Raw genomic sequence first — 21559 nt, forward strand, 5'->3', positions numbered from 1 at the left:
TCTAACGGCATGTTCCGTGGCAAGTCATCAGCAGGACAGCCACCTGGGCCACCCCTTCGGCTTTTCGCAAGCACTACTGTCTAGACTACTGTCTAGACGCTGCCTCTAGGTCTCCTCTCCACCCTAGGGCTTCATTCAGTTGTAATCGCCCATACAGTATGGAGGAAAGGGGACGGGACGTAATATCAGTTACTCACTGTAGTGACTAACATACTCTTCGTCCTTAGTCCCCTTTCCTCCATACTGCATGGGCGTCACTTCCAAGGGACGGGATACAGAACCTTTTTCAACAGAAAAACCTTCTTCCCCTTTAAATTTAGAGGCGCACAGGGGTGCGGCCCTGGGAGCATGCGCTGCCCTGACTCCGCCCTCCGGTGCCACACCTCAGTCCCCAATGACGCATCGACAATAGATTTTAAATTGCTTAATGACACCAGTATTATTAGGGGGAGGGGGCTGGTGGGACGTATGGAGGAAAGGGGACTAAGAGTATGTTAGTCACTACTACGGTGAGTAAACTCTAATTACTCTTACGTGCCATACCCTTTCCTCCATACTGCAATTACAACTGAATGTAGCCCCCTAGTGGAGATGAGACCCTCCTTAAGCAAATAGGTTCCCGAGAACCGCCTGTCCGAAAGCTGCATATGACCTAGAGCCGGCATCCAAAGCCGAGGGGGTGGCCCAAGTGGCCGCCCTGCTTATGACTTGTCAAGGGATATGACGCTGGAATGCGATGGCCGTTGCCTTGGCCCTGACTGCGTGGGCATGCATGTTGGCCAGAAGAGGCTTGTGCTGGTCCTCGTACGTTTCTTTGATGGCCGAGAACATCCAGCGGGATATGGAGGCCCGATAGCCTGGTCTTGAGCCTCTGAAAGTGACAAACAGGGCGTCCGATTTGCAGAAGCCCTTGGTCCTGTCCAAGTAGAATTTCAGGTCACGCCCGACATCCAGGCAGTGCAGTACTCTCTGCTTTGTCCTTAGGATCGGCAAAGAACGCAGGAAGGACTATTTCCTCGTTCAAGTGGAAAGCAGACGGCATCTTGGGCAGAAATGCTGGGTGTGTCCGCAGGACTACCTTGTCCCTGTGAAACGTAGTATATGGTTCAGAGGCGACCAGCGCCTGGATCTCGCTGACTCTACGAGCCAAGGTGAGGACGTCTAGTAAGGCCGTCTTGATGGTGACCAGCCAGATGTCCACAGACCCCAGTGGCTCGAACTGTTTGTGCACCAGGGCGCCCAAGACCATGTTAAGGTCCCACACGAAGTGTGGCCTCTAGATGGGTGGGTAGAGCCTTGCGAGCCCCGCCAAATGTTTGACTATAGGATTGGAGGAGGAAAAGATGCCCTCCTCTGAGTTGCTGTAAACCCTTTTGGCTGTGAGGTATGTACGGCAGGTGTCCACCTGCACACCAGAGGAGGCGAGGAACGCCGAAAAGGAGAGCGCGTTGTCCAAAATACATGCCAGGGGGTCAATTTCCTTTGAGTCTACCCAGTGGCAGAATCCGGTCCATTCGCTTTTATAATGGGCCCTGGTAGACTTGCTCCTTGCCCCCTATATGATTTCCAGATTAGCCTGTGAGAGGCTGAGGTGCCGCAGCATTACCTGCTCTGGTACCACACTGTAAGGGCTAGCTTCTGTGGCGCAGGGTAGATGACCCTGCCCCCTGCTGCACCAGAAGATGTGCTGGGCCCGTCAGGAGGTGAATCAGAGGCATCTGAGGGGCTGAGCAGCTCCGAAAACCATGGGCTGGTTGGCCACCATGGAGCTATTAAAATGAGGAGTTTGCGAGACTCCTTGATCTTGCAAATCACTGAATCAGCGAAGTGGGCGGGAAGGCATAAGCCTTCATGTCATCCCACTGAAACCGAAATGCGTCATCTGGGGAGCCGGGGCCTTGAGGCGAACTGAGGGTACTTCTTGTGTCAGGTGGCAAAGAGATCCACCTGGGGATAACCCCACCTGTTGAAGATCTCCTGAATAACGAGGTTGTTTAGCTGCCACTCTTAATTTTCTGCTCCCAACCTGCTGAGCCTGCCTGCCTCCAGGTTGGATTCCCCAAGGAGGTGGACTGCCCTGAGGTAGATGTCGTTTTCCAGGGCCCACTCCCACATGCCGATTGCCAGCCTGCACAGAGGAGGGGATCTGGTGCCTCCCTGCTTGTTGACGTAGTACATGCTGGTCGAGTTGTCTGTCTGGATGAGGACAACCATGCCCCTGAGAAGTGGTAGGAAAGCTTTCAGCGCTAACCAGATGGTGTTCAGTTACAACCAATTGATGTGGTATTCCTGCTCCTGTTGAGTCCAGGTGCCGTGGACTGAGAGATCGTCCAGGGTGGCTCCCCAGCCCTCTAGCGAGGAGTCTGTGGTGATGATGGCCTGCGGGGTAGGAGATTTTTAATCCTGATGTTGAATATCCTGGATCTATTTTCAAGCTCCTCTGCTTGCAATTCGAGATGAGTTATCTTGTTCGGGTATTTAACTAATTTCTTGTAGGTACTGCTCCAAAGTATCAGTATGTTCGCCAATGTACGCAATGCCCTCCAAGTCTGCTACCGCTGCCTTAAAATTGGATCTCAGCATTTGGAACTGCACTTGAAACTAGGCCATGAGAGATTCTTGGAAGGCCGTAAGACTGCTGGAGATCTTGTCTGGTTAGCTCCTCGAGTGTGGGGACACACTGCCTTTCCAGTGCTGCCTTTGACCCCTCCAAGATTCACTGGGGGGCCCAGACACACCAAAGGAGGTCCGATCCATGTAGTCAGTCAGTCTTGAGACATCCCCTCGCCGTCGATTTCTTCGCTTACACGACCACAGGCTCCAGCCCACCACTGGTTGAGTCTCTCGTCCCTGTAGGACCCCAAACAGCACAATGTGCCTCAGTTTGCATAGTTTGCTCCCTTGTCCTGTGGTCTATCTGGGCTCAGGAACTTCACGCCACACTCCCTCAAATTAAGCTGATTCGTGCTATGGGGGAGGGGCGGGAAAATGTTCAACTGCCTCCAAATGTTCCCCCCCGGCCCATACTTCGCACCACCCCTTTGCTGGTGCCCTCTTTCTGGAGACTGGGTTTACATGCTGGCAGTTGAGTTACTCCTGTAACAGTTGATGGTGCTTCCACTTCAGAGGCCTGGAGCCCAGGAGGCCGCACAGGCCTCTCCAGGCTCATCATGGTGCTGCTTCTACGCCGGGGACACCCCACCTCCCCATGGCACCCTTGCTTCACCAGACGCAGACTCTGGGGCTCTCTGATCCAGCATTCTACTCACTTCCGCTCCCTCCTCCTGGAAGATTCATCCAGCATGGCCGCGCTGCAGTCGGGTTGCCGACCCCAGGACACAAGGTATCCCCCGCTCCTCACCGGGGTTGGAGTTTCGCCATGATCCAGTTTTCGAGCCCCTTCCCCACGCTCCCAAACGGGTTCCCTTGGTGCTAGTGAAGGGGGAAGAGGAATTATAACGCCTCAGCTCTTCATACCAGCAGGGGCTGGTTTCATTTCCAGGAGAACACGCAGAGCCCACAAGGTAGTGTCTACTCTGCACCAGCAGCCATCTTGTCTCGCAATGATAGTTTTTAACGGGCCTTCATTGAAAGAAATGCAAAGTGCTCATAAATCGAGTGGCTGAAGGCAGACCTGGTCAAGACATTTTTATTGCACCAATATCGCGTTTACAAAACCAATTAAATCATTAACTCAGAAGACTGCTTTGAAAAAACAATGGTAAGCACTTGGGAGTGCAAAGTTTGACTCTAAGGATTGAATAATGCCAGCTCTCAGAGTTCCCATGAGGTTGTGTTTTGGGTGGGGAGGGAAAGGAACTGGCTGGGAATGCCCATAGGGATTAGCATGGCCATGGTCAGTCAATAGGTGCGTAAATAACCAAACACCTACAAGCTTTGTGTCCCTCATGCCATTTCTCTCCATCTGTACTCTATAGTTTTTGCTTATAGGTAGCGCTCTGAAAAAGGCGGACCCCACATCTCATTCAACATTTATTAGACTGCAACTATAATAGTCATATCGTTGGCTAGCATTACAGGAAAAAACACATTTATTTTCCGAGCTTACATTACACACAATGTAGCAACAATGTTGGCAACAAATAAAAAGCCAAACTTAAGACTACAAAAAGGAACTATGCTTCATTTCATGACTAAGGAAATAAGCATATATGTAAATGAAGAACTCCTACTTCTGTTCAATTGGCTCCAGGAGTTCCAAAGCAGGTCGGATTTCCTTTTCGGGATCACTGGTTTCCACAGTAGTACTGACAATTGCGATGTATTTTCCTTGTGCTGCCACATTGTGTGCATAAGAAATCATGCAAACATAAATATCTGAAAGAAATTGGGTATAAAAAAAGCGGGTTATTCTCAAACTGTTAAATCCTTTTTTGTTAGCAAAATGAACACATGTAATTTCTTTGGGGGAAAACCTAGGCAAGCCTTAAAAAGTTAATTCTATTCCAGTGACTCGTCCCTTTAAGAGGCTTGTAGTCTGGATATCTGTGGGTTAGCACATGAATTGCACTTACACTGGAAGAACTGTTCAGCCTAGCACTTGGTTGCACTTAAAAGTAATTATGTGGGTGTTGGGCAGAATTCTCAGAAATGTGCCAATTCCCTTCTAACTTAGAGGCCCTCAGCTCTTTTTGCTGGACTTTGGTACTTTTAATTTCTAACCTAGAGAGAGTGAACCGTTTCCCCACTCTCACATGTATTTTTCTGTGATTTGGAATCTGTTTCTTTTGACTTTGGAGTCTGACAAGCTCCATAGGCATCATCTTTACATTGTGACACAAAGCACATTCAGTGCAGTGCCACAGGGAAACCTTTTCAGGCTTAGATTTCCCAAAGGTTTCAATACCTTCTCTTGGTGAAACTACTGTTTCCAAGAGCAGTGAAGAGAAATTGACTTCACATTTTTTAACTTTCTAGACCCAGCACACACCATCTTCCAATTGGGTGCTGGAGGGGTTACTTAGTATCCCCATTGTCTAGTTTTTCATGTTACATTTTTATGTTACCTTTCCTACAATTAATGGCTGGTGGCAGCAGTTTACTTTTTACTACCATTTGAGTGCTTCTACCGCGGGCTGCAATTGCAGCTGCAGGCAAGTACCTATCGGTGCCCATTTTGTAAAAATGGCCCCAATCTTCTTTTTTCGCCATTTCTTGTTGGAAAGGTCCTTCTTGAGATTTACTCGTGGCTTCTCTAGTCGAGGCGAATTCAGAGCTTACGCACAGCAGCAGGGCTTCACCAGGCAAAATAACAGTCCAGGAGTTGCAGCAGGCATCTCTTCCAAGTTCTTCTTCAGAATCCTTCTTCCATTGCTGCCGCCGACCTTCCATTCGTATTGCAGGAGTCCCCCGACGTCCTCCCTCTTCTCCCCACGACTGAGGCCCAGGAACACAGGATCTGCAGACCTGCACAGGACAGAAACCAGCTGGAACCATTTCTTCTAACCAAAGGTACTGTAAAACTAAGGGGACTTAACTCTTGTTGTATAGCCTTGCTAGTTCTCAGTTGGGACTTGTCTTGGTTGATGTTAGGGAGAATTCTCAGAAATGTGCCAATTCCCTCTACCTTAGAGACCCCCAGCAACTTTGCTGGATTTTGAGTACTTGATTATTTTAACCTGGAGAGAGTGAGACCCTTTTCCCCACTTTCTCATGTATTTTAATGTGATTTTGGTTATGGAGTCTGACAAACTCCATAGGCATCATCTTTTACATTGTGGCACACAGCACCTTTAGTACAGCGACACGGGGAAGCCTCTTAGATTTCCCCAAGGTTTAAACACCTTCTCTTGGATAAACTACTGTTTCCCAGAACCAGAGCAGTAAAGCGAAATTGACTTTACTTACATTTGTAACTTTCTAGACAAAGCACACACTATCTTACAATAGGGTTCTGGAGGGGTTACCTAGTATCCCCTTTTGTCTAACTTCTCATCTAACATTTTTATTTTACCCTTTCCTCTCTAATGGCTGGTGGCAGTGGTTTCGTTTTCACTACCGGGGTGTGCATTTACCACAGGCTGCGTTCGCAGCTGCAGTATAAGCACCCAAGGGTGCCATTTTTGTCAAAATGTTTTCGCCATTTCTTTGTGGAAAGGTCCTTCTTGAGATTTACTCTGCACGCCAAACCAGGTTTGGTCCCTTTCTTCGTTTTGTCTTTGGCGGGGTTCACAAGTGAAGCCTGCCTCTGGCTCCAGGGTGTCTGGGGTAGCCAGGAAGTGAGGGAGGTGCCCAAAACTCCCTGCGCTTAGTCTCCTAGGAGACCCAAATAAACTGATGATTGACCCACTGACGGTCCGGCAAGGACAGCCACCCTGCTGGGTGACTGACAGCTAGGCTGGAATGAAAGGGCGAGAGCTGTATAAAAGGAGAGTCTTGACTTGGAAGGCATAGTCGGCCATTGGACGATGGAACCAAAGAATAACTTGAAGAGGACACCTGATGCAACTCCTGGATCGTTGGTTTGCCCGGTGAAGCCCTGCTGCAGTGCTGAAACGCCAAGTTTGCATCGACAGAAGCCCCTGCAAGGACTTGTCCCCTTGAGTTGGTGGGACCAATCTACTCCAAAGTAAGCCACCTAGACATCCATCTCAGAGCTGGTTGAATTTCCACAGAGTGCAGGAAACCGTATAGCCAGGGAGAGGAACACCAGATTGTGTGCGTTGCTTTTAAACTGGCCTAGAGATTTTGGAAGATTCTTTGGACTCCCAGGAAGTAGGACTGACTGAGACCGAGCCCCCTCAACAGAATGCGGGACCCCAGAAGCAAGGAAAGTCCATCTCGACAGCCAGGAACTGCGGTGTTGCTATTTGCAGTAGACACGAGCAGCTGAAACACTGAACAACCACTGGAAGTGAAGTTTGCCGGTTGCAGGTTTTGACCGTCGCAGTGCAGGAGTCCCCCGATGTCCATCTTGTCCCCACAGGTGAGGCTCAGGAACAGTGAGATCTGCAGAGCTGCACAGGAACAGGAGTGATTTGCTGCATCTTTTCTTCATTTTAAAGGTACTGTACAAAGTCTGAGAGAACTTACCTCTTGCTGTAGAGTTGCTTGCATCTTTTACTACTCACAGGTCAAACAGCCTGTGGTCCTACATCGATTCATCTTTTTCTCCAAAGACTTCTGAAACATTGTGCAAAGACTTTTCTACTTACCTTCAAAGAAGTGCTTCAGCCCATATAGACTCTTGCCTATTGACTTTGGCTTAGCCTGTTTTAACTGAATGACTTATTGGGGGATCTGAAAGTATTTGCCTGCTTAAAAAATATTTGTGGAATTTTGTTTGCCCTAATAATATTTTCTTTTTTGCTTGCTCTAAACTAATTCTGAATGCCAACAGTAATAAATTAATGTCAACAGCACCCTAGCAATTGAGGTCAGTCACCTGTGGGTTTAGGTCTCTGCTCTATGCCATCCCAAATGGGTATTTACAGATTCTGAACTTGAGAGTGTATAATTTTGAATTATATTTGTGCGGTCTTTTATAGTGCTCCCTTCTGAAGAAGGCTTACATTAACTGACTGGTAAATAAATTAATAATTGTTCCATCAAGAAACCATGCGTGTGTCTGCTTGAATGCTCGTCACTGAACACCACTGTGTAACTCCTACAGCTCACACTGGCCCCATCTTGAGATAAGCACGGCTACTCGTCCACACTACCAACCTGTGTAGTACAGACTTGTATCAAAGGTTGTGTTACTACTGCCAGGTGGTCAGGGTTGTTGTAGTGCACCCTAAGGGTAATGCATACAATCTTGCCTAACAGTTGATTTTGCAGGTTGCTTGCAGCTTTGCCCCCCACAAGCCTCCCAGCTTGTGGCCCTATAGTGATTTCATGCTCAAGAAAGACTACTAAAAACATTGTGCAAGACATTTACTTACCTACTGTTAGGGAGAATTCTCATAAAAGTGCTCATTCCCTTCACCTCAGACCCCCAGCAACTTTGCTGGATTTTGAGGACTTGATTTTTTTTTACCTGGAGAGAGAGTGAGCCTTTTTTCCCCACTCATGTATTTTGATGTGTGTTTTACTTTTGTGTTCTTTGATTATGGTGTTTTAAGATAACTCCATAGGCATCATCTTTTCATGCAGTAACACAGGGAAGCCCTTCTAGGCTCTCCCAATGTGTAAATACCTTCTCTCGGATAAACTACTGTTTCCCAGAGAATGTAAAGCTAAATTGTCTTTACTAGTCTTTTTAAATTCCTAGACCCAGCACACACTAGCTTACAATAGACTGCTGGAGGGGTTACCTAGTGTGCCCTATGTATAGAAACTTATGTAGCAGCCAAATGGTACCCTTTCCTCTCGAAATGGCTGGTGGCAGTGGTTTTACAACAAACTACCATTTTTCCCAACCGCGAACACCGGTAGCATTAAATCGCGGGAGCCATGTTTTTCAAGATGGCATCTGAGCCCCCTTTGTTTAAACAAGACCCAGTCTTTTTTCGCCATTTCTTTTTGGAAAGGTCCTTCTAGAATTTGTCTCTGCACACCAAACCAGGTTTGGTCCCTTTGTTCCTTCGCCAGGACCGAATCCCGCCTCTGGCGTCTGAGTGTCTGGGGTGGGCAGGAAGTGAGGGAGGAGCCCGAAACACCCTGTGCTTAGTCTCCCAGGGGAACCAATGGCACTCTGGCGTGATTGGCTGGCTGGCTGGCAAGGACAGACACCCTGCTGAGTGAGTGGCAGCTAGGCTGGAATGAAAGGGAGAAAACTGTTTAAAAGGCGAGTCTCTTGGCTTGGAAGGCAGTGTCGACCACTGGAACGAAAGAACCGAAGACGAGCTGGAAGAGGACGGCTGCTGCAACTACTGGACCGTTGCTTTGCCTGGAGGAGCCCTGCCGCAGGTCCGAATCGCCAAGTTCATCTCGACAGAGAAGCCCCTTCAAGGACGACTTCTTCCTTTGAGTTGGTAGGACCAATCAACTCGTAAGCCACCTGGATACCATTCTCTAAGCTGGTTAGGATTAACCAGGGAGAAGGACACCAGCTTGTGTGCTTGAAGAAAAGCAACCGAAGATTTGCCAGCTTTGTGATTTGTCCCCGTGCAGTGCAGGAGTCCCGACGTCCTTCCTCTTGTCCCCACGACTGAGGCTCAGGAACAGCGAGATCTGCAGGAACTGCCAGTAACAAGTCTTCAGCTGCATCTTTATCTTCAAAATAAGGTACTGTGAAAACCCGACCGAGAGAACTTACCTCTCACCGCAAATGTTCGTGGAACTTTGGCAAATTGCAGGCCTAGTCAGCTTGTGACCCGACATACAAACCTTTCTTCCGTGAACTACTTCCAAGAACCGTGGCACAGACTTTTCCGTTTTAAATACTAGTACCGCTTTTACATATACAAGACATTAGCCCATTGACTGTGGCCTGCCTATTGCATTGAATAAAACTCCTCTGATTAACTCAAATTATTTAGACTGTTTTAAAGTAACTAAATCATTTTATCAATTTATGCCATTTTGCTCCTACTTCAATGCTATTTGGCTCCGACTTCAAGGGAGCTCAACTGCTTAGTAATCGGTATTGTATTTTTGTGCGATACTGGTTGCCTTCTTTAGTGAATGCTTTATAAATGATTGTGTAATAAATTAAGACGTGCTTTACCAAGAAACCTTGAGTATAAGTGTCTTTCTGAATACTTGGCATTGTAGACCTTTGTGTAACACCCTTATAAGCTCACATTCCCTATTGAGATAAGCCTGGCTGTTCTGCTCGCTACCAAAAACTGTGTGGTACAGACTTATACCAAATGTTGGTTTTGCTTACACCTGTAGTCCTAGTTGTGTGTAATGGTCCCAGAGGGTACTGCATACAAACTTTGCCTAACACCTACAAGAAGTGCTTCAGCTCACCTAGACTTTAGCACAACTAACATTGGCTGTCCTTGCTTCCTTCTCATCATTTGTGCTTTAACTATCCCTCAACAAAAGGCACACATCAGATAACTTGTGGGGCCGGGAAAGGGTTAATTTACTTTGCATTGGAGGTTTCAAAAGTACTTACCTGCTTAAGAATATGTGTTAACCATTGTTTTATTCCCTCTTCTCCCTCTTTTGACACTCCACTCAGTATTACTCTAAATGTGCCAGTGATAAATCAATGTCCACAGTGTCCTAGTTATTTAAGTCACCTCAGGGTTTAGGAATTGACAGTGTGCCATCCCAAACGGGTATCTACTGATTTAAAGAAACTATTTTTGTGTTACATATATTTCCTCCCTTCTAAAGAAAGCTTATTCAACTGACTTAAATACATTAATAATGATCTAGTCAAGACACCTTGTGTGTAAAGGTTTATTTGAATAACCGTCACTGTGAAACTGTGTTGCAACCCTACAGCTCACATTGACCCCCACCCTCCCATCTGAGATAAGCCTGGCTGCTCAGTCACTATCAACTTGTGTAGTACATGCTTATACCAAAGGTTGGGTTAACTACTGCCATGAGGACAAGGCTGGTGTAGTCTCCCACAGGGTACTGCATACAATCTTGCCTAACACTGGTGGCAGGCCGTGAGGATTTATTGTAGAGTTGTTACGTTGAGTATTTGCTCAATAGTGTGTCTGAGTGTGATTGGGTAGCCCATGTGAAGAAGCCACTAGGCACAAAAGCGGTTGATGATGCAAGTGGCCCGGGTGAAGTAACTGTATGGCGTGGTACATACACACTTGAAACCTTAACAAAATGAATCAAGAATCTACACAATTCGAGAGCAGTAGGCCCCGATGGGACGTACAATGCTCTGCTGCGATTATCACCTGATAAATGTGCTTGAGTATTAAATATAGTATTCCAATGGATAGGTATTTATGGTCAGATCCCGGAATCATGGCAGAGAAGCATAATATTACCCATCTATAAAAAGGGAGAGTGGAAAGATCCAGCTAATCATAGGATGTTGGTGATGCTCGACATCCCTGCAAAAATGTTTGCCAAAATCCTTTTGTATAGAACCAAATCAGTGGATCACCACTCACCAAATTTTGCCTTCTTATCAATCAGGTTTTACATTAGGTTCATCTACTTCACATAACATAACATTGCGATCTTAGTGGCCGCTATTTAATATTCTTGGAAATGTCGTAGGCTGCCAGTATATGTAGCTTTTATAGACTTTACTGCAGCTTTAGACACACTTGTACGTGGGCGAGTCTTTGCTAAGTTACTAGCCTGGGGTATTTCTCTGGGACTATTATATATGATACAACTACTATATAGCGATGCATCTGTAAGAGTTTGTCTAGATGCAAAAGGCAGACAATCTATAGCAACATCGCAAGGAGTTAAACAAGGCTGCATATTAGCAGTCGCGCTTTTCAATCTCTTTGCTGATATCATGAGCGATGACCTAGAACCTTATATATCCAACATTAAGATCGGAACAGCCAAGTTAAGTTGGCTAGGTTATGCCGATGACCTTCTGTCACTAGATTATACACCTAAGGGACTTCACTTAAAGCTTGATGCATTGGAAAGATTTGCTGCCAAGAATCATTTTATCATTAACATAGGAAATATTAAGATCCTGAAGTTATTTGGCAAAGCCAAACCCAGTAATAACAAGACCAGTAAGTGGTCTATTAACAGACAACCAATTGATATTGTTGAACATTATAAATATTTGGGTGTGATTATTGATAATAAGCTTTGTTGGAAGCCACATTGGCAGGAAAACCAGAGGAAAAGCATGATAGCGACGCTGGCGTTGAGTAATTTTATAGGCAGTCAAGGAAACTTTTCTATAAATACCGTTTTAATGTTATATTCGGGAAAGATTGTTGCATGTTTATTATATGGTGCTGAAATCTGGGGAAGCTACTTTTTAAAAGAAATTGAGAAGTTTGAAGCTAAGATGTTAACGATACTGCTAAGAATGCCTAAATCCTTACCTCCTGACCCTAAATCTCTAGTGGAAATCTTCAATGCTGCCATGTCCCAAGCCTTGGACTCAACCACCCCACTAAAAATGCGCAAAGCCAGACAAAAATCCCACCTCGACGCATTGTTCACACCTCAACTTAAATAGTTAAGATTACAGAAAAGAAAATTGCAGAATTGCAAAAGCTAGCTCCAATACTAAGGAACTGTTCTCCATCCTACGTGAAATAGAAGCCCCAACTCCACCGGCAGACGCAGTCCCGAAGGACAAGCCATGGTGCACTGCAATTCAAAAAGCCCTCCTAAACAAAATCACTACACTCCCTCAAAAAATATCAATTCAAAAAGCCTCTCTGACCCCCCTCTGAGAAACAACCATCCCTTGACACAGGGTGTAACACAACTACACCATTTACCTTTAAAGAAATCTCTATTCTTGACACAGAAAAAATGATTCTCTCTCTAAAACCATCTAACTGCAAGGGCGACAATTGCCCGGCACAAATTATAAAGGATGCGGCTAGAGACCTTGCCCCATTTATCTCCAAGCTTATAAACGCCTCCTTTAAAACCAATACAGTACCTAATAACCTCAAAGAATCCTGGGTCCTTCCCCCTGCTTAAAAAACACTAGACCCTGCCATCCCTATCAACTATAGACCAATTACCACTGTTCCCTTTCTACTTAAAATTATTGATAGAGTAGCCTATATTCAAATTCAGGAATACCTAGAAATTAATCACCTACTAGGATCACGACAGTCTGGCTTCCGCCCACTCCATGGTACGGAATCTGCCTTGCTAGACCTTAAGACTCAAATTGACGAGTTGAAGGACAAGGGACAAACAGCTATGCTACTTCTCCTGGACCTCTCTGCAGCGTTCGACCTAGTGGATCATGCAGTCTTATGTAGCCATTTTAGGTCGGCGGCGCATTTCTCAGGGGAAGCCATAGCCTGGGTCCAATCCTTCCTAGCCAACAGGACAATGCGAGTCTTTTCCCCACTAACGGCTGCTGACCCAACTCAAATCTCCTGTGGAGTACCCCAAGGATCCTGTGTCTCACCCACTATGTATAACATCTTCACTAAGCCTTTGTTCGACAAATTGGACAGCCTGGGTATCACCTACACAAATTATGCAGATGATACCCAGATCCTCATTCCCCTTTCGGGCAACTTTTTGGAGGACACAGCCTTAGTAAACAGAGTATACCTCCTCATTCAGGCATGGATGGCATCTCATGGCCTCTGCCTGAATGACGATAAAACTGAGATTCTAATCTCTGAAACCAACATAAAAAATGTAGCCCTAACTATACCGCCTCCAACATCGACAACAATCTCATCAAGGTGATGCCAGTGGTCAAAACACTAGGCTGCCATCTTGATGCCACCCTCTCGCTTAAGAAACAAGTCAACTCACTTGCATCCTCCACAGCTTATACCTGTAAGCTTATCCAAGCTTGCAGACCATACCTCTCCACCCCGAGTTGCATAACCCTCGCCAATGCTATTGTAATGTCAAGATTAGACTACTGTAACGCGCTCTACTCAGGGGCCAACAAAAATACAAAGAATGCAAAATAACGCCCTAAGAGCAGCCTTGAATATCCCCAGGAGAGAACACATCTCTGATGCTAGAAGAGAGGTTCATTGGCTAAACATTTCTGACGGGATACTTCTAAGAACAGCCTCCCTTACCTCCAAATGCTTAAACAACTTGGCCCCACCCTACCTTGCTGAAAGGATAATTAGAAGATCGTCCACACGCCCAACGAGAACTACCAATGCCCACACTCTGGAACCACCCAGATTTAAACGGGCCACAGCTGGAGGATCTAGCTTCCCAGTTATTGCAGCACAAACTTGGAATGCACTCCCGCATGACCTCAGAAAGGAACAACCATACCCTCAATTTAGACAATGTAATTAAATGGCTACGAACGAATGACTGTTAGCTTACCTCTCTCGGTACCTTGCTCTCCTATCTTTACTGTACGTCTCTTAATTTGCTTCCTCCTGTATGCCACTGTAACCATCCTGGCAGCCTATTTCTTTTTTTCAAACTGTCTTGTATATTATATGATTCTGTGTACACATTATGTAACCAAGTTTAAGTTGTCTTGACCTCTACTGCGCCCGGCTACCTTATGGGTTTGGCGTGCAATACCAAATAAACAAACCTTGTGAATACCCATTACTAGAATGTGATAAGTAGTGGAAGCGGTATAGTAGAGTATAAGATGGCTTCACTATATGTGAAACTGGTTAGACTTGACAATACATTTATTGTTCATCTGATAAAACAGTATGACAAATTAACTAACCAACAGGATCATGCAGGTATTCATAGATGGTGCCTTATATATCGTAAATGGGCCAAAGAAGATACCCATAGTTGGCCATTATATTCTATTGATAAGAATAAACTGAGTTTGATACAGTCTAAATATGGGCACAATAGAGAACAAAATATGGTTAATCTTGATATAAAGCCAATAGCGGAAAGTATCTAGAATTCTGGTCCGAGATATTGTGCAAACCTATCAAGACGACTTTTCCAGGCTGTAGAACGATTAGATGTTATCTGTTGTTCAAATTCAATATGTGTATCACATCATTAAAGACTGTGCTCCAGCGCTCGCCCCCTTTGTTACTGCTTTCATCAACTCGTCCTTCCAATCATCTCATGTACCCACTTCGCTTAAAGAAGCCTGGGTCCGACCACTACTAAAAAAAAAACATCTCTCGACCCTTTGATACCTGGAACTACAGACCCATTAGTACCGTCCCTTTCCTCAAAGATTTTAGACAAAGCAGTTTACCTGCAAGTTCAAAAATGTATTGAGGACAACCACCTTCTTGGACTTCGCCAGTTCGGCTTTCGTCCTCGTCATGGCACCGAAACGGCTCTACTTGACCTGAAAAATCAAATGGATGACCTGAGACGGAGGCAGACCTGCGCTCCTTCTGCTCCTAGACCTCTCTGCAGCCTTTGACTTGGTAGAGCATAAAACTCTTTGCCACCATCTCTCTTCCACGGCAGACTTCTCCCCAAAGGCATGTGAATGGAGCAACTCGTTCCTTCAGGAGAGATTAACGAAGGTCTTCTCGGACTCCTCTAATGCCATCCCTAGTCCTATCAAATGTGGAGTTCTACAGGGCTCCTGCATAGTCCCCTCCCTGTATAACCTCTTCACCAGACCCCTGTTCAGAATCCTGGACTCACTATGCATCTCATATACTAACTATGCAGATGACACCCAGGTGCTCATACCTCTCTCGGGCGATTATCTAACTGATACGACCACCCTCAACTTCATTTACTCCACCATTCAATCTTGGATGGCAGACAATTGACTGTTTAAACAGTGAAAAAACCGAACTCCTGCTGATTGGGTCTGCACTCACACTGAGCAAACTAGCCAAGGAGTATCACGCCTTCACTACTGACATCTCCATCGCAGTATCACAAGCGATTAAGACACTGGGCGTGTACCTCGTACCAAGCCTGACCATCGACGGGCAGGTCAATGACATCGCCTCCTCTGCAGCAGATCACTCTAAACTGATCAATGCTGTCAGGCCATTCTTGTCCCAACAGAACTGTATTACCTTAGCCGGAGCCATCATTGGCTCCAGACTGGACTATTACAATGCCCGCTTTATTGGAACCCCCCCAAAGAAACCTGGCTAAACTCCAGATAGCCCAGAATAATGCCTTAAGGGCTGCAACAGGCAACTCACGCAGGGAACACATCTCAGCGGTCAAGTGGCAGGTACATTGGCTACCTATCAAGGAAAGGGTTGTTTTCAAGACACTTGCCCCAACCCACAAATGTCTTCACAGACTCGCACCTAGGTATCTAGCGCAAAGGATCCCCAACAAACAGCGTCCAGACCCTTTAGGTCCGCCAATGCCAACCGCATCATGGTTCCTTACACGCAGAGAGTGCGTGCTGAGGGTTCAAGTTTCCCCAACAATGGTTGCTACTCTCTGGAACAAACTCCCAGATCAGATCAATCGAGTCTCATGATGCCTTCCGCAAGGCTTAAAAAACTAGGCTCTTTGTCTAAAGGGCTTATCCCCATGTGCGATATTTTACATACTCTACTTCACTGAAATTGACACTATGCTATGTAGAATACTGTACTATATAATATAACCTTGTAATCAACTGTCTTTAAGCTTTATTCCTGGGCCACTTAATGTAACCCTCAAGCAAGACTTCTTAAGTATCCTTTATAGCGCCTCGATGCCTGTGGGCTGCAGTGCGCGCTACAAATCCAAAATAATAAAAATAAATAATGGACATTTTAGGTGCAAACATGGGAATCCCAAGAGAATTTAGATATTGCAGGTTATGTGGAGTGAACATTATTGAATCAGCCAAACACATTTTATGTGATTGTGAAAGCTTGCTTTCTATGCGGATAAAATATCTTTTAGCAACGTTGCTAAATGGTAATGATATGAATTTGATCTTTTATATGATGAAATTTTTGTATTTAGTTGTCCATTTTAACTGAATTGTCATCTCGCATTAATTTTTAATATGAATTAAGTTTTATCATGAGATTCTAGATTATTGTTAAAGATTTGATTTGGTGGAATGTATGTACATTGTTTATGTAAAGCCTTGTTGGCTGTGTGCAGAATATCAATAAATAAATATTTGCCTAGCTTTTGTTAAACTAAAACCTTCACAAGCCTAAGCTCTACTAGAACAGCAATTTTAACATGCAAAATATATGTATAACTTCAGCCAGGAAGCTCTGATCATTTTAACAGTAGATCAACTGAAAGAAACGTGTAAGGTCAGGAATCTCCCTGTTAAAGTAAAGAAAAATTAGTCGATTACAAGGTTGTTGAATCTCAAAGTTTGCGTAGTAGGCCTGTCACACCTACTAACCAAGGGAATGTGGAAATTGATAATGAGGATGATAATTCAGAGCCTAACTCTAATGTCTTAGAAGAGTCAGAGGAGGGAGAGGAGTCCCAGCAAGGAAGCCCATCTTTGCCTCAAGCAGGCCCTTTTGCCTCAACCTATATCCACTGGGACCCCACAAGGTCCATCACTGAGTCCAGAATATGTGCCTCTTGAGAAAACGAGACTTAAATTGGAATTTAGGTTGCAAGCTCAAGCCAAACATCAGGGAACTAGAAATACAACATGCTCTTGAATTGAAGAAATTGTCCCTTGAAACGGTTTCCCTCCCAGAGTCCTCTAGGTCTTCCAGTCCCAAAAGGCCTTGCCTGCCTAAAGAAGCAGTATGTATGATATGAAACTTGATATTTTGGATTGGTTGGGTGCCTTTGAATACAATCATGGGATTCAGGGTCTCATAGGGTATCAGTTGAGTCCTTGACTTTTGTCTAGGCTTCCTCAGGTTGCAACTGATGCTGTAATGGAGGTGGGTGAACTTGAGTATGAGAAAGTGAAGCTGGCTTTGATAGCCAGATTTGGGAAAACTCCTTCCCAGTACCTAAGCGGTTTAGGAACCTCAAAAAGACTGATGGTACCCCTTGGGCTACCTAGGTGTGTGAATGTTTGAAACACTTAGATGGTTGGGTTAAGGGTTACATAGTGAACTCCTTTGAAGGAATGATAAATCTATTTCTGTTAGTCTATTTTTGATGCCTGCTCTCCGGAGCTGAGACAGCACTTGGCTGACTCGAGAGAGATTGAGCCCAATACGTTAGCAAAGGCTGCTGGCTTGTGGGTTGCCAAGAGGGCCACTTAATGATTCTAGGGCCACTCGCAAAAAAGATGAGGGGAAGCAGGACAAGAAAGATGGAAAAGGGAATTCAAATTCCAAGCATCCAAAAGAGGGCCTCAAACAGAAAAAGGGTAAGCCATATGGGAAACCAAGTCAGACTAGTGAACCCTCTGGTGCTGAAACAGAGGGAGGTCAGCAGAAGCTCCCATTGCACAACACATTTGATAAATGTTATGCTTGTGGGTCAACTAACCATGTGAAAAGGGATACCAGATGCAAGGGTAAACCTTCAGGGGTCCACACTGGCTCCTTAGCCTTCATCCCTGAGGAAGTTCATATGCCAAGTGGTAACATTCAAGTATTGGCTGAAGACCCCATTGGAGTCGCAGCCAGTGTTTCTTTAGTATCCCTGGGTCTGTGGGAACAGAAGAATGTAGATGTGTATAACTCTATTCCAGACAATACCAAAGAATATTACGACAGTGTACTTGTAAATGGACAGGAGACCCCTGCCATTAGAGACACTGGGACCAGCATTACTGTAGTGGATGAAACCATTTTCAGGCCAGAGCATGCTGCTAAGCCACCTAAGGCTCCCATTAAATTTGCTGGAGGCTCACTGCAGATGATTCCTAGACTACCAGCTCTCATCCAGTGCAACAATATGACTGAGGATTCCTGTCAGTGTACAAAGTGAGGTGCCTGGGAGAGCCCTGTTGGGGAACAGCTTAAAGGCACTTAGTTGTATCAAGCACCACCAGGCCTCCCAGTAAAAGAAAGCAGGATCAGACTAGATTGGCCAGAGAGGCAACTTTAGGTGACTCTCGAGAGGAAGTTAGAGGAACCTATAACGTCCAGTCCACAGGAAGGACACCCTTCAACTTCTAGGACAAAGAGGGAAACCCAAGTTCTCAGGAAAGAGGAAAGGTGTTGCACCTTTTCAAAGGACAAGGACATCCCTGAGAGGACAGTCCAAGGTCACACCTGTGACCCCCTACACCGGCTGAGGAACAACCAGAGAATGGTGAAGAAGCTACTGGGGAAACAGAGCTGGAAGAAGCCCTTCCCTATGTTGAAGATCTGGATCCTAAAGACCATCCTGAGCTGCAGACTGCTTGCAGAAGGTGGACCCTCTAGGAAAGACTTCAGCAGAGGTCAAAGAGAGTGTCCTACTCTTGAAGGACTTAGCCAACAGCAGCTTCCCAGCTGGACGGGCAAGAGCCAGGGAAGCACAGGTTGTACTGGGAGGATGGCCTCTTCTACAGTGAACCAGAGTCTATCCCAAGGGAGTACAGAAGACTAGTAGTGTCTCAGGAGATAAGACACCAGTTTCTACAGTTAGCCCATGAGATTCCTTCGGCTGGTCACTCAAGCTTTAAGACGACCAAGGAAAGGTTTTCTCTTTATTTCTACTGCCTAAGTTGGGTCTGATGTAGATAAATTCTGTAGGAGCGGTCACACTTGTCAGACATCTGGAAAGAGTGGAGCCAAAAATGTGGCACCTTTGTGCCTCTCCCAGTGGTGGGAGTTCCTTTTGAGAGTGTAGGAATCTAAATTGTTGGTCTCTTGGACCCTCCTACATCTTCAGGCAAACGATTTATATTGGTTGTAGTAGACCATGCTATTAGGTATCCTGAAGCTTTATCTATGAGGACTGTTACTGCTCAGGCCCTACTTGGTATTTTTACCAGAGTAGGTTTTCCTTAGGAGGGAATCTCTGACAGGGGATCTAAATTGTATGTTCCACTACATGCAGGTACTAACATGATGACAGCCGCTTCTGACAACTTGAAAGCAGGTCAGGCTCTGGTGAAGCATTGGCATGACCAGAAGGCCAACATGGTTGAGTTTACGCAAGACCAGCTAGTTATAGTACCTACAAGGCAGAGGGCCTTAAAGGACAAATGGATTGGACCCTTCAAGGTTGTGGGAACACTTGGAGGTCAATTATTTGGTGGACTTCGGCAATCCTAAAAGGAGGCCCCTAGGCTCTTTCACACCAACTGTCATGAACCACTGCCTGCGTCCATTCTGGACTTCGTGGTCCCTGACCCGTAGAGGACCGAATTCTGTGATTCTTCCAACATGGCCGTTTGGTGCGGAACGCAGCTTGCCAGTCTTTGCCCTATGTTCATCATTCTACAAAGCAGACACACCCCCGCGGCTCTGGGCATCTCAACGCTACCGCTTGCAGCAGTCTGACGTGTGTCGCCGAAGTACGCTCGTCTTTTTCCTTACCTCGAACTTATCTTACTATTCTTCCGGGATCCTCGCCTGCACTCGAGTCACGGCGTTCAGTGCCTCCGAGCTCAGACTTAATCTCCTTCCCGGTTCCTGGTACTGGACATCCGACCGCCTCCTGGAGTAGGCCCGCTGTCCCATGCTGGAACCAGACGACCAGCATACGAGTCTCTACAAATCCCGGATCGTGCGAAAGAAATCAAAGAAGGTGGCAAGCAAGGAGACAGGTGAGAAGGGGAGAGACTTGTGACAGATTGAGACGCCTAAAAAACGATACGAATACAGAGATGGAAGATGCGGTTCAAGACCTCATGCGAGGTATGCAGGAATTAACTACTGAAGTCCAGAACCTCAAGGCAGAGAACGCTGCTTTAAAGCAGCTAGTCTTGTCTCGTGACTCTGCTACTAAGGAAAGTGTCTTATTGGGAGGAATGGTGGACAAATATGATGGCTCTTCAAAGAATCTTCGTACCTTCCTTGACTCATGTTTGGTGCATTTCACCTTCAAGCCCTACTACTTTTCCACCCCAAGGTCCAAGGTTGGGTTTATGATCTCACACCTCACCGGTAACGCCTTAACCTGGGCAACCCCCTTAGTCAATTTGTACGACGCCCTCCTAGATGATTATGATGGATTCGTGGAAGCCCTAAAAGCCATGTTTGAACACCCAGAGTTTGTTTACAGCGCTCAGGAATGACTACTTGAATTTCAACAAGGATCCCAGGATATGCTTACCTATGTGACCCGCTTTAAACAACTCGTAAAAGAGGCTGATTGGTCCCAAGAAGCCAGCTTCACCCTCTTTCAAAGAGGCCTAAATGAAGAAATAAAGGACGAGCTAGCCAGGGTAGCTCGCCCAAGCTCCTTCCAGGCCCTCATGGACCTCTCCCTACAAACTGACTTTCGAATCCAGGAAAGATTCACACTGGACTGTGCATGTACTGCGCCTCCGATAAACACCTTGTGGGAGTGCCCTATCGCTCCACCACGGCATTCGGGAAACGCCAGCTCCCGATCCTAGATGGGGCACAGTTTCGGGAGAAAGGTGTCTGCTCCTCATCAATTCCTTCCTTGAACTCTCCTGGACAAAACAATCTTGTGATTCTACAGGCATTCCTATCGTCTTCGAAGAAAGAATCCTACCCCATCTTAGCACTAGTGGATTGCGGAGCCATGGGCATATTCATAGATCATAATTGGGTCACTAGTCACATCCCCCACGAAACAAGCGAGACTATGCAACCTGTTGAAGCTATTGATGGGAGACCCTCATCTTCAGGACCCATAACCCTTCAAACCAAATAGATTCTTCTTTCTATAAATCACCATCAAGAAAGGATTAAATTTGATATCATAAGATCTGCTCACTATCCTATGGTTCTAGGCATGCCCTGGTTGCAGAAGCACAACCCCTATATCAACTGGGCAGCAGGCTCCTTATTTCTTGGTTCAGAACATTGTATGTCCCACTGTTTGTCCCCAATCACTTTACCAAGTTCCTCTGAAGACTCAAGAAACTCAGCAAATTCCAGTCACCGTCTCTAACATTATCCGGATTCCCAGGGCTTACCAGGCATATGCAGATGTATTCTCAACAGCAATTGTTCAAGCTCTGCCACCCCACAGACCAGAGGATTGTGCCATTGACACAACCTTCAGCCGTGATCCCTTTCGGAAGAATGTTTATTTT

The 21559-nt window shown here is 45.9% G+C and overlaps 1 protein-coding gene across 1 annotated transcript in view; it reads right to left on the reverse strand.

Annotated features, from left to right (window-relative positions):
- GDI2 (GDP dissociation inhibitor 2) overlaps nucleotides 1-21559 on the reverse strand; it is a 404570-nt gene that overhangs the window by 103097 nt on the left and 279914 nt on the right. The window contains exon 9 of the mRNA XM_069629650.1: nucleotides 4194-4338. Within this exon, the coding sequence (XP_069485751.1) occupies nucleotides 4194-4338 (145 nt within the window). The remainder of the gene's footprint in view (nucleotides 1-4193; nucleotides 4339-21559) is intronic.

This window comes from Ambystoma mexicanum, chromosome 12, assembly GCF_040938575.1.
Source record: "Ambystoma mexicanum isolate Mex_15411 chromosome 12, UKY_AmexF1_1, whole genome shotgun sequence".
Taxonomy (NCBI): Eukaryota; Metazoa; Chordata; class Amphibia; order Caudata; family Ambystomatidae; genus Ambystoma; species Ambystoma mexicanum.